At 36.4% G+C, this 12493-nt stretch overlaps 1 protein-coding gene across 1 annotated transcript in view; it reads right to left on the reverse strand.

Moving 5' to 3' along the window:
- Nucleotides 1–11255, reverse strand: part of FSIP1 (fibrous sheath interacting protein 1) — a 65929-nt gene extending 54674 nt beyond the window's left edge. The window contains exons 1-8 of the mRNA XM_041460141.1: nt 11144–11255; nt 10618–10804; nt 9709–9792; nt 8091–8263; nt 7140–7224; nt 5591–5689; nt 2603–2694; nt 1814–1921 (exon numbers count right to left, since the gene is read on the reverse strand). Of these exons, the coding sequence (XP_041316075.1) occupies nt 1814–1921; nt 2603–2694; nt 5591–5689; nt 7140–7224; nt 8091–8263; nt 9709–9792; nt 10618–10804; nt 11144–11236 (921 nt within the window). The 5' untranslated portion in view covers nt 11237–11255. The remainder of the gene's footprint in view (nt 1–1813; nt 1922–2602; nt 2695–5590; nt 5690–7139; nt 7225–8090; nt 8264–9708; nt 9793–10617; nt 10805–11143) is intronic.
- Between the last annotated feature and the right edge of the window lie 1238 nt (nt 11256–12493).

Here is a 12493-nt window from a genome sequence, read left to right on the forward strand (position 1 = left end):
AGAATGAAATGGACTCACACATCCTCTTTTGTATTTTCAAGATAGCTTTGCTTGGAAAATAAGCTTCTGTCCTGTCAATGTTTCCTGTGTGTTAACTCAGAACAATACTTTCATAACAGCACAGTCAGTACTTTCTGTGGAACATCTGAAACAATTATACCTCTCTAGCTTCAGCTTTGACAATTAAATTAGCATGAATATGTGTACTTCTAAAATATCTTAAACATTCAAAAAAACATTCTTTCAAAAAGTGAGAAGTGCTGTTTGGATATTTGGCATATATAGAAGTACAAGTCAAATAAAGTTATCTAATCCACATTACACCATACAGATTAATAACCAGATCTGCCTTGATTGGCAGTCTCCAAAACATTTCTCCATCCAATGTGATTGCACCAGCTTTTTAAAAGTCAGAATAAAATAAGATGAAAGAGGCCACTAGCTGGATAGTTACCTGGGCCAGCTTGAAGTTATCTAGATTACTCATTGGCTGATAATTTCCTCGTGAATTTTGTTATGAAGTAGCCACAGAAATGCCTCACCCATAAAAAAATTCAGTGCGGGAGAGGAAGAATCCATCACTAGACTAGATAGACCTAAGTAACTATTATCCTTTCTTTCACTGTACTTTGATAGGAGAGTTAAGAGCTTTGTTCTCTAAAGAAATTATCCAGTACAGACTAGAGTAACCCACAAACTACCATTCTTGTCCATGGTATCAAGAACATACAGCAACACACGTGTCCTGTGAGATGATCTACTTCATATCTAATATTAACAGTGAAATCTCTATAGATAAACAACAACATGATAGTGACATGTGCCAAATACAAAATGTCGACAAATGTTATACTTTTCCATTGCCTTGATGCCTTGAGAATTGAAGCCAAAAAAAAGTACATACTGTTAGTTGGAATTTGCATTAGCTACTCTGCATAAATGCCTCTAAATTACATGACAGACACTAGCTTAAATATAAAGAAAACCTAGTAACTACATGTTTTGAGAGAACATTTTTGTAATCAGTAAAATAAATTATTTTTTACAAGCCACTATTCCCTAGGTCAGAAAGCTATATTTACTAACAGAAGGTTGTTTAAAACATCTTCAGATCTTTAAATGATGACATTTATCTAACTAAAGACCATCTCCTAGAAACAGTGATTGATGGGACAAACAAATGTTCCTCTCCATGAGGATAATTTTTACTCACTTCAGCACCTGCTATTCACTGAAGTATGCAGACTGTGCACTGCTTAACAATATTATGTTAAAGCACAGATGTCTAATGCTTAAGCAAACTTTATGTACTTTTAAGACAGACTGAGTTGGAAGCCACAGAAAGATGTTGGAAGCCACAAAAAGATTGTGGTTAAATGGACACAGAAGGTTCATAAATGTGTATTTCCCTAATTACTGCATTTTGAAGTCCATTTACCAGTCATCAAAAAACTGTTGTTGCTAGGTTTTTGCAAGTAGTTGCTGGCCTTCCTGCCTGAGACTACAGCACTAACCACTCAGACTGATACTGCACAACTTCACGTTTTATGCAAAAAAAAAAAAAAGGTAATTTTCTCCAAGTGTTGTTCTACGGTTTCCTCCTCCTGTGCCCAACTTTTCTTTTAAGTTCTGCCATTAATAAAATTAACAAAGAAACCAATGAGAATTCATTTTTGGAGACAAATTCAACAGGACCTATCCATATTTTCTCTCATATCTCAGTAGGGTATTTCATGGTAGAATTAAGATCAAATTTAGATTTACTGTAAAAATAAGTGAAATACAACAGAACAGTACAGTAAATTTGTCATACCTCAAGATCTTGCAATTCAGTTCCATCTTCTATATCTTTCAATAGTTCAGTTAGCCTTTTCCTTTCTCCCTCAAGCATAACAAATTGGTTTCCTGAATCCCTTGCTAGCTGAAATATTTGCAAGAAAAAACCCATGCTTAAGAATTCCACTAACTCAAACACCTCAAAAATAAAGCTTTTAACTCTGTTTATTTCAATAATACAAATTATCACTCTGACAGAAAAATATAGCAGCCTACATATAATAAATTTATAATCTTATCTTAGTCTTTAACATAGTGGGGAGGTAAATATTTTTCATTACATGATACCTACTAGGTCCTCACAGGAAAAAAAAAAGCAGAAAATCAAGGCATGTATTTTCTGACAAAATGTGCTCCCATCCATGCTACACATGAACAACGTGTATATCTATCCCTTATTTATGCATCAGGTTAACAGTAAATAAAGTTAACTTTATTTAACAGTAAATAAATTTTTAAAAAGTCTTAGGATATTGCCCTTAAAGAAAACTATGTCCAGGCACAAGCACAATTCAGTTTCCAGTGCTATTTATCAAATGCATAGAAGCTGTATTATCCTAACCAATATGAACATCCAAGTTGAGAACTGCCTAATACAGTACTCTGACATAAAGAGCAGTTTTAACAGAAAGGTAATGTCTTCACTTATGCCTAATTAGCTTCTGAAGTTCCTGATTTTAAAAGAAAACTGTCTTCAAAAGTACTTATTGCCTAATATCTAGCTAACATTTTAAAAATGTTACTGGTTTTATGCTTCAGTGCTTACCTCAATGTTCTTTTTAATGAAATGCTGGCTGGTTTTATTTTTGCTATGCATTTTTTCTGTTGTTTTTTCTGTTTCTAATTCACTTGGATAATCTGATGTTTGAGGAAGAAAAGTTGCTACATTAAAATCATTCCTATTTTGATTCTACAAGAACTGTAATAACATCAATCCCATTCAAACCTTTAGCAAATATACAGAGTCAATAGACAAACTTTTTGTATGATGTTTTCATTATTTATGTAAATAATAGCATTTAAAACATACTATTGCCAAAATCTAATTTAATTTTCAACTTTTTATTATATGAAATCACTCAATGTTACAAAGGCTGAAATACTTCTGGATTTCTGACCTCAAAAATGTTAAACATGGTGGCCTTAAAAGCCACAGCATTCCTTTAAACCCTATCATCATTGCAGTTTTCTCATCATTACAAAACCAGACAATAATTTTTTTGAAAACCACAGAACTATCTGGAGACATATCAAGTACATTTTTCTAAATAAAACAGCTGAAAAACAGATGATATAGTTGATATTATTATAACAGCTTATAAAGCAAACATTGTTAAAAAATAAAACTCATCATAGAGCTGTAAATCTATTAAACACACACATGATATTCTAATAACAATAGGTTTCTATCCATGACCAAAAAAAAGGCATGATTCTGTTTTTCAGAGACTTTTACCATGCTTAAAATAACAATTCCTTTACAAACAGCAAATATTTGTCACATTAAATAACAAGCCTAAGCAAATATAATCAACTTCTAAATCTCAAGAACTACTTCAAAAGCAGCCAAAAGTACTTTTTGCTTTTCTGGAAGCAGAAATTTGAAAAATGGGTGGGTTATTTCCCTACAAAAAATGAATTTGACATGTTAGAAAATAGAAGACAGGCTATATGGAAATAATTCTTTTTCAGAGGGAAGAGAATGAAAGCAAGCTCCCAAAGATAAGAAATAAATTCCATGCATCCTTTACACACAAGCCTTAAAGGACTGAGGTGCTGGATCTGACCAAGAAACCTCCCTCACAGTTCAAATGCATAACTGTTTTCTAAGCTTTCTTTACCATTAAAGAAAGCATCCTAAGCTTTCTTTACCATTAACAGGCAACACCATGGTGTCAAGGAAATGGATCATATAGGAATGTAAGCATCAATATAAAGATGACAAATTGCATCCTGAAGTGAGCAGAACATACCAAACACCAACATAACATGCAAGATACACCTTACTTTTAAGCTATATCTTTCACTTAACTGTAGAATAGCATTTTTGAGAGGGAGCTATCATACAGAACATCCCAGAACATTGAAGAAAGAAGGGACAGACAGACATGGATCACTGAGACAAAGAAGACACTGAAGACTGCCAAGGGTAATTAAAAGAGAGATTGCAGCTAAACAAATTTTGCATATGCATTTTGGTAGATTTTGCACATATTTCAAAGATTTGGTATAAAACTTGATGAGACTGATGAAGTAACAGCATAAAACTAGTGCATACATTCTTCTTCACAAGCTCCTATTGTTCTTGGTCTGCCTTTATGACAGCTGTGACACAGAAATCCAAGAGCAACCAAAACAGTAATTCTTAGCTATTCAGACACCACATGAAAAACCTCCAGCAGAAGTAGTAAAAGTCATTTAAAGCAATATATATTGCTCACAAGCTGTAAGTGATCTCTACTTCATGCATTCCCAAAGTAGGAATGTGCAGAACATCTCAAAATAGTGCAAGTGATAGCAACTCCCAACCATGCCTGTACTGGAAGCTCCAGAAGTCAGTGCTGTACTGAATACTGGTAATGAAACCTGCCGTTGTTATTCAAGGGCACTCCAGCACAACTCAGAAATTTTGGAGCAAGAAGCTGAGGGTCAAGCTTTATTTTAATGGAGGAATGAAAATACATGATAGAAAGAGAAATTAAAAGCTCTAGCCCACAAAGAGAAGGTCGCATACTGGGGAACTTGTCTTACAAGTGCTAAAATGATAAAGGAGCTTAGTTCCATGTTTAAAAATTAATACGTGCAGTCACATTCTACAAACTGCAGAGATATTGCTGCCATCAATGCTTCAGCCTTAAGGAATGCACTTATATTACATCTTTGTCTTCTCAGTCACCAGGAAGATAGATTCCTTCCATTTACATAGGAGGGTGGTTGACAAAGAAATAAACAACTGCAGCTGATAGCAATGGCAGTTGAAGCTATTGTTCTTATATCACAACACATGTGAAAAGTTACTAACCACACAAATTTGAATTTCAAATAGGAAAAGAATAGAGGCATACAAGCACAATTCCATTTATTTTGACATGATGGACACACTACACCACTAACAACATTTGAAATGTCTGTACAATGCATGATATCACATGGTCCCTAAAAGAATCAGCAAGTGTTTGAGTTTTGTCAGAAAGTACTTATTTCATAAAAGCAATGCAGACTTTACAATAATCAGGATAGCAAAATATAAAATAAGTTGTCTGAAGATTTATGTTTGACACAAAGCTGTACAATTTCTGCTGAAAACCAAAAAAATACAGAACAGTTGCAGTCAGATTCAGCACCACCTGTCATTTTTAGATGGTTTCTGGAATATAAGCCTATTAATAAAAGCTACAATACCTTAGAGTAACAGCAAAGATAAGTTTTTAAAGAATTGCCATGAAGAATCAATGATACATTTTATAATACATCAGTTACACACCTCTTCCTTTTGAAATGATAGAAAAATGGCTTTATAAACCCAGCAGTAAAAAATTTCTTAGCATGTTGAGTAAAATGTCTTAGATAAGTCACACCGTTGTTCTCTCCTTCCATTTGCAATAAAGGTAAGAACTGTGACTATTCCAGTAAGTAACCTTGCTTTTTCCCATTTCACTGGCCTTCCCAAAAGGACGAGTCTTCACTACCCACCCATTGTACTTGTTGTTTTGCCATTTCTAACAATACAAACTCTACCATTAATAAAGCTTACCCTGGTTTTCTTGGGCTTTATGGCAATCATAATCTTCAGGATTCATGTGTGTGTGAAATACTGAAGTACATATTTCATCTTCTTTAGCATGGGAGAGATCTGTAAGTAATTTTTTTCCAGTGAAATTTAATTGAAATATATTTAAAGAAGATCTAACATCATGTGTATCATACACTCAGAAAGCATAGAAATTCACTTGGATAAATGACATAAGCACTGTATTTCTCAAGAAATAAAGAAGGGGGAAAAGTGTAAAGTGTGAGTCATATTTATGCAGTTTCTTATGGCTGTGTTCATGTTTTTAACAACTACTGCCCTTGGAAGACAATTCATGACATTCTCAAAGACATAACCTAAGGCAGTAAAGTTCAAATGCCTCTGCAGACACCATGTGGCAAGTCATCTAAAACTTTGAATGAGAGTAAGGCATCCAGGTTTTCACAGCTGGTGTCTGCCTGTGCATGAATTATTAGACATCCAAGCAGCTTAGGTCAAGGGCATAGTCTAGAAAAACAGCGTTCAAGCATCCTACTTGTTTCAGTTACTCAAAGAAAAAAATAAATCAGTTGAAGTATTCATGTGTGCCAACTGGAAATACAAGTTAGAGCAGTAAGACGCAGTCTATACACTTAGCACTTACAGAAAAGGACTCATATTGCAAAGAACCAAACTAATTATATGTGATTTTCACAATGAAAAAAACATACAATAACCACTAATAATTAAGTGTAATGGATTCAAGGGAACAAATTATTTTCTTAAAGGATGAGGTAAGGAATTTAGGGCTGTTTAATTAACCCCTGATTTAGATTTCTGCTGTGAGTATGTCAGAAGGTTTTGTTGTGCCTGAAAGGCTTGGAACACTTAAGTTATTAATGATTTTGTACCCAAACTTGTGCTTGATTTCATAGCTACATTAAAAACTATCATAGCTCTCATATACAATTTACTTAATAAAGCTCTATCAAATTCAAGCTCTGAAAAGCAAAATATATTAAATGTATTCCATTTCAGTATCAAAAAGGGCAGCCATCAAGATATTTGTTTAATTAAATAAATACCAAAATAAATAAGACCTGAAAAGTAAGGCACTAGCATGATACAGGAAATATAAAGATCAAGTTGGAGGAAAGGTATAAATCTAAACTATGCACTTTTGTCAGTGCAGTACACCAGAAACCACATGATGCACATGGTCTCTACAGGAGTTGCTTTTGAGATAAAGGAGTTAGCAGTTATATAGTCTTGTTTGTCTAGTGTTATTTTATTATATCCTGACATCTACTGGAGGCTGTCTAAATATCACCCATATCAAATTGTTTCCTTCCCTTAGTAACCCAAACTTTAGCATAGAAATAAAAGCAGGTTACATTGTAAATAGTTTTGTTTAAATATTTTAACTGCACACTGCTACCATTATTATATATGTACTTCCAACATTCAAGCTGAGATTTTTGCTCAGCAATAACCATTCAGACCTCAAATCCTTATTCTCTTCCCAAAAAGAAAAAAGATAGGATGTATCACAATTCTGCTTCTCTTTACTTACCAGCTGTATTATGCCATGATGAGAACACAGCTAAAAACTGGTTTGTGTTTTCCACCTCCTCATTGCTTCCTGTGGTTCTGATACACTATTCAAAAGAAATAAACTGTATATGTAGAGATACATGCATGTATTTAAAGTAAATTCTTTAAAGGGAAATACATGGTCTGCTTATCAGATCTAATGAACTTCAGACCCTACTAAAAATTACTCTTCTCCATTTATTTTTGTCTTGAAGCTATCTGAATTATCTCCTGAAGTTATGACAAAAGTATGGTGAAACTTTAAAGCCTCTGTTACATATTGCCTTTTATGTGAAGACCCACTTCACCAGACAAAGTTCTGTAACATCTATGCGACTCCAAATCCAAATCCAATGAAATTATGAAATGAAGTCAAACCAATTATGTTTTTCAGCAACTCACATTTCTATTCACATAAAACAGAGGAAATACTAACTTGTTTCAAGGCATTTAACTGCTAGAGGCCAGGACAGGTAAAGGAATTTGTGTTGTAGCATTCTTATGCCTTCTTCAGGCAGCATCTTTAATTTCTTCAACAACAGACAGCACTGAAACAGCTGGGCCTAAGAAGGATCCCACTTGAGCAGAATAAATGCTTTTCAGCCTGGGTTCGCTGATGTTACCTCCTGACACACCTTACCCTCCCTGCAAGCAGAGAACTCAAGCATAATACTATGCTAATAAACCACTCCCAGACACCTGTGTATTTGGCAATTTGTCTTATCAATTTTTAAGGACCATCTCCCTCTTTTAAAGCCTGCCTAGCCAAAATGTATTAAAAACTATCTAATCTTACTTTATAAGATCCATTTCTTAATTTTAGCTAGCCAAGTGTGAGTTATTTAATAATAAGGCTTATATGAAATACGACAATTCTGTAAGATGGTACTGTAAGATATATCAGTCACAAAATAAGCAGAGCACTTCTAACCTGAAGTTCTTCCCAGAGCATTGCCCTCATTTCTCTGCCTCGCTTTTTAACTGCTTTTTCCTTAAAACACTGTTTTTCAAGTATTGCATCAAGTTTATTCATTTTCTTTATAGCTGCTTGAATCCGAGCATTTATGTCCATGTCTTCAGAACACTCCAAGTCAGAAGAGTCTGCTGGAGAATATATTTAAAATTAATGTTGGCTGTAAACAAGTCAAAAAACCAAACAAACATTAAAAAGCAGTTCAAGTAATTTGGCAACACCCATTGACTAGAGTACAACATTCTCAAACACATGTTAACTTCTAAACCTGTTTGTAGCAGGGAAAAATACAGAAGTCTTTGCAACAGAGTGCTGAATCAAACTCTGAGCTGCAGCAGTTGGATATGGAGGTGTGGGAGAGGAAAAGTCACCTATTTTGAGCAAGTGATTTGATTCAAATTCAAAGTGATTTATAATGGCAGACGTCTCCACAGTATCAGCAAAAAATCACTGACTTTAAAAATATAAGATAATGTTTTCAGCCTGACTTGTAGAAAACATTTTGAAATTAATAATTCAAAAGAGAGACTTTTGAGGGGGTTAAGAGAGACTCTGTAATATCTCTGCCTTTAAATACTAGAGAAGTTTCAGTCTTATGTCTTAGCAAAACCAGATTCCAATGCTGGTTCTAGAAAAATATTGCTATAAAAAACAAAAAACTGTGAAACATGATGGAAACTACCATTAATTAAAGTAAATTTCTACATTTTCTCTCTTCTTTTCCCAAATATGCAGATTATAACTTTTACCTTTTCCCCTTCCTATAGCATCCTCATGCTCTGTCCTATTCTATGGCTTCCACATTAAGAGTAGAGGAAACACTTGTAGCACTGTCCCTGATCCCACAGACTTACAAATTTTGGAACCCTTCAGCACTCTATTTAATTTTCTAATCTTTTGAGGTCAAATGCTCTACATAGCCATTGATCCAAGCATTGACTGTGATGCATTGGTCTACTTTATGCCATAAAAATATCATGGATACAACAAGGGGAGAGCTATAAAAATCTAAGTGAGCTACTGAGGACAGATGGAACAAAGGACAGATGGTAAAAAAAAGAGCACTTATTTCAACTGGCCTGAACTCAGCAGACTGATATAAACCTTAAACTACTGAGTGAAGCTTTAGGTTGAGTTCTATCGAATTTCTGTTCTGTATATATTAATATCATGTTTGGTGACCAACAATGCTGCACTGGATATGATAACCACTGAATTCTGACTTATTAGACTGATTGAATCTACAGAAAGCTCAAATTCTATTATAGCGCTAAAGAAAAGTAATATCCATTAATAAAGCAATTCTCTAAATAAAGAATTCATCCAATACCACTTGAAAAGCACAATTCATATACACGTTCAATTTGCAGTATTCTTTTATAACTATAGAATATACACACAAATACACAACCATTACAAACTCTCTTAGAAGCATTAATAAGAAAAGGAACAGGTTTTATTGCACTGCTCATTTTATACACCTGAAAAGTACTATCTGATTTTGCATTACCTGGTTTTCCTGGGGAAGGTTCACAAAATTTCAAAGTTTGTGGAGTAGTATCTGACTTTGAACTACTTGGCTGTCCTGGGGAAGGTTCACAGAATTTCAACATCTGTGTTTCAGTGCTTTCATCTCGAGAATCTGAAGTAGAGCTACATCCTGAAAAACACAGGAAAAAGCCTTTCACAATAAACCAGATACATTTTTGTCAGTTAGGGATCACCACAGAGCCCTTGCAATGAATTAATTTTTAAAATAGCATATACTAGTACACCAGAACTCATGTTGAAACAGGAGCAGGAATCAAAGGATTTCTTTTGACCCCAATTCTGTAATGAATTCTTAATTAAATTTCAAGACAGTATCCAAGCATCTGCTTCACTCACTGGCCTTTGCATGTCTATTGGTAAACAGTTGGACACCCCAGAACATTAATCCATTACCATTTACAGAATGACAGAAGAATGCCATGAAACACTTCTGCAAGTGCTTCAATTAAAGTTATACACTGCATACTTATATTTAAAGTATTTTATTAGTATTAACATTCTTCATTTGTTAAATACTGTAATTTATAACCATAAATTCCACGTTTCTGGACAGGTGGACCATTATTAGGATACAATGCTTCTAACAAATGATCGTGATTACTCTGAAAAGTTTGATAAAAACATCTGAATGAAAACACTTTCTAGCATGATTCCATGGAGCACATACAGACGGGTTTTAATGATCTTTTAAGCCAGATCACAGATTATGATGCCACAAGACATTTACTATACTGTACTGACAGTAATAACACATTTCTTTCAAAGGTGGATTTCAAAGAGTGAAGAGAAATGAAGGTATGGATTTTGACATCTTCTTTTCTAGAATGTTGCCTATTTGCAACCTCTATTCTCTCAATCAGCAGAATTTCACCCAAACTATAAAAACTTGATATTTGGTCTAGACAGAACACAAGAAAGTTTTAGTCATTCCCACCTGGCAACTTGTCGGGATTCCATAGACACTTGTGAAGAGAGATGGTCATGCTCTCCACTGTTTGCTGATCAGTTCTTACATCCTGGACATCAGATTTATCTCTGTCATCACCTTTGTCTTCTGCTGGACAGCCATCTTCTAGACTGCCTCTCTGATAACCATCAGCCAAACTGACGGGTGAATCAACCTAAGAAATGCAAATTATTGCCACCCTGAAAACAGGGATGTTTTGGGTGAAGAAGATAACCACAACACTCACGTGCTATCACAAAGGACAACAACAATTCTGTACTACACTGCAGAGTAATTCTTAAATAAAAGAACCATTGTCAGGTCTGATACTGATACTAGGAAAGAGCTCTTTTTCTTAGATTTCACATTGATTCTCCAGCTCATCATTCCCCAGAATGTCAGATTTGGGCTTGTTAGGCTAGGATACTAAAAGAGCAGAATACTACTTCTTTAGCATTCTACTATGAAGAATTAGGCATGGAGGTTTTAACCTGCAGAAGGAGAGAAAAATTACCTCTTGCAAACATGGTTCTGGTGTCGTTAACTCCATAGATGTATTTAAAAATCTACAATTAGGTTGAGCTAGATGCAGGCCTTGAAATTTCATCCAAGCTCCTACTTGTAATATCCACTGTTACCTAAAACTGGAGAAAAGAACAACAAAAACATTTTAAATGAACAGTTCCAAAATAAAGCACTACAAACCCTGCAATATTTCAGATATAGATCATGTAAGTTTCAAATGCTTTCTAGCAACTCCATGTTGCAAGGTTTTTCCAGTTCAGACTGGCTTGCCACTCAAGTATGTGCTTTTCTTTTTAATATACATAAAAATGTATATTTATATCATCAAGCCAACCAAAGTACTCAAACATGCTTATTATCAAAGACACTTCAAATAGCATACATCTTACAAATAATCTCACAACTGAGGAGTTATCACGGCTGTAGTTTAAACTACAGACACATACGTTTCTCTGAAAAAGAAAACAACAACAAAACTGTGTGAATTCACAGGAATTCGACATCTCAGCGCATCGTGACACGTGCTGGAAATTCTCAGCGGGCTCAAATGAATACAAGTCTTTATTTCAGTATAAGGGAGGCAGGGAGGGAGGGAGGCAGGGAGGAAAGCAGGCAGGGAGGGAGGGAGGAAAGCAGGCAGGAAAGCAGGCAGGGCGGGAGGAAAGCAGAGAGGAAAGCAGGCAAGGAGGGAGGGAGGGAGGGAGGAAAGCAGGCAGGGAGGAAAGTAAGAAAGCAGAGAGGAAGGCAGGGATGGAGAGAGGGAGGGAGGGAGGCAGGGAGGGAGGCAAGCAGGAAGGCAGGAAAGCAGAGAGGCAGGCAGGCAGGTAGAGCAGGAGCCCCGTCCTCACCGCCGGGGGGCAGCAGCGCGGGCGCCGCCGCCGCCGTTGCCGTGACGACCGGGCCGGCGAAGTCTCGCGATAGCTGCGGCTGTGGCGGCGCGGGCCCGTGGGTGGCGGGCCCGGTTGCGCTGCCGTGCGGCTCCGCCCGGGCCCCGGTGCCGCTCGGTGCGCAGCGATCCGGACGGACCGAGCTCCGCCCGTGCCCCGCTGGAGCTCTGCCCTCCCCGTCCTGGTGGAGAGGAGCGCTGCCTGCAGGGCGGCTCCCTCTCCGAGCCCCCCGTTCCGCAGCCGTGTGAGCGACAGGCAGTGCCTGTGCTGTGAGTTACGGGTGTTCTCTGCCCGGCCTTGGCCTCGGCACTGATTGTGTCATGCTCGCACACAAGGGTGGTTGAATCGCTTTTCAATAAACCCGTCAAAACATACAATTGTTACTGTCGTCACTGCTTTCACGTGAACACTCACTGCTAATAAGGAATTAATTATTAATAAGGGAAGCACGA

The sequence above is a fragment of the Pyrgilauda ruficollis genome, unplaced genomic scaffold (genome assembly GCF_017590135.1).
Source record: "Pyrgilauda ruficollis isolate IOZ18807 unplaced genomic scaffold, ASM1759013v1 scaffold14, whole genome shotgun sequence".
Classification (NCBI taxonomy): Eukaryota; Metazoa; Chordata; class Aves; order Passeriformes; family Passeridae; genus Pyrgilauda; species Pyrgilauda ruficollis.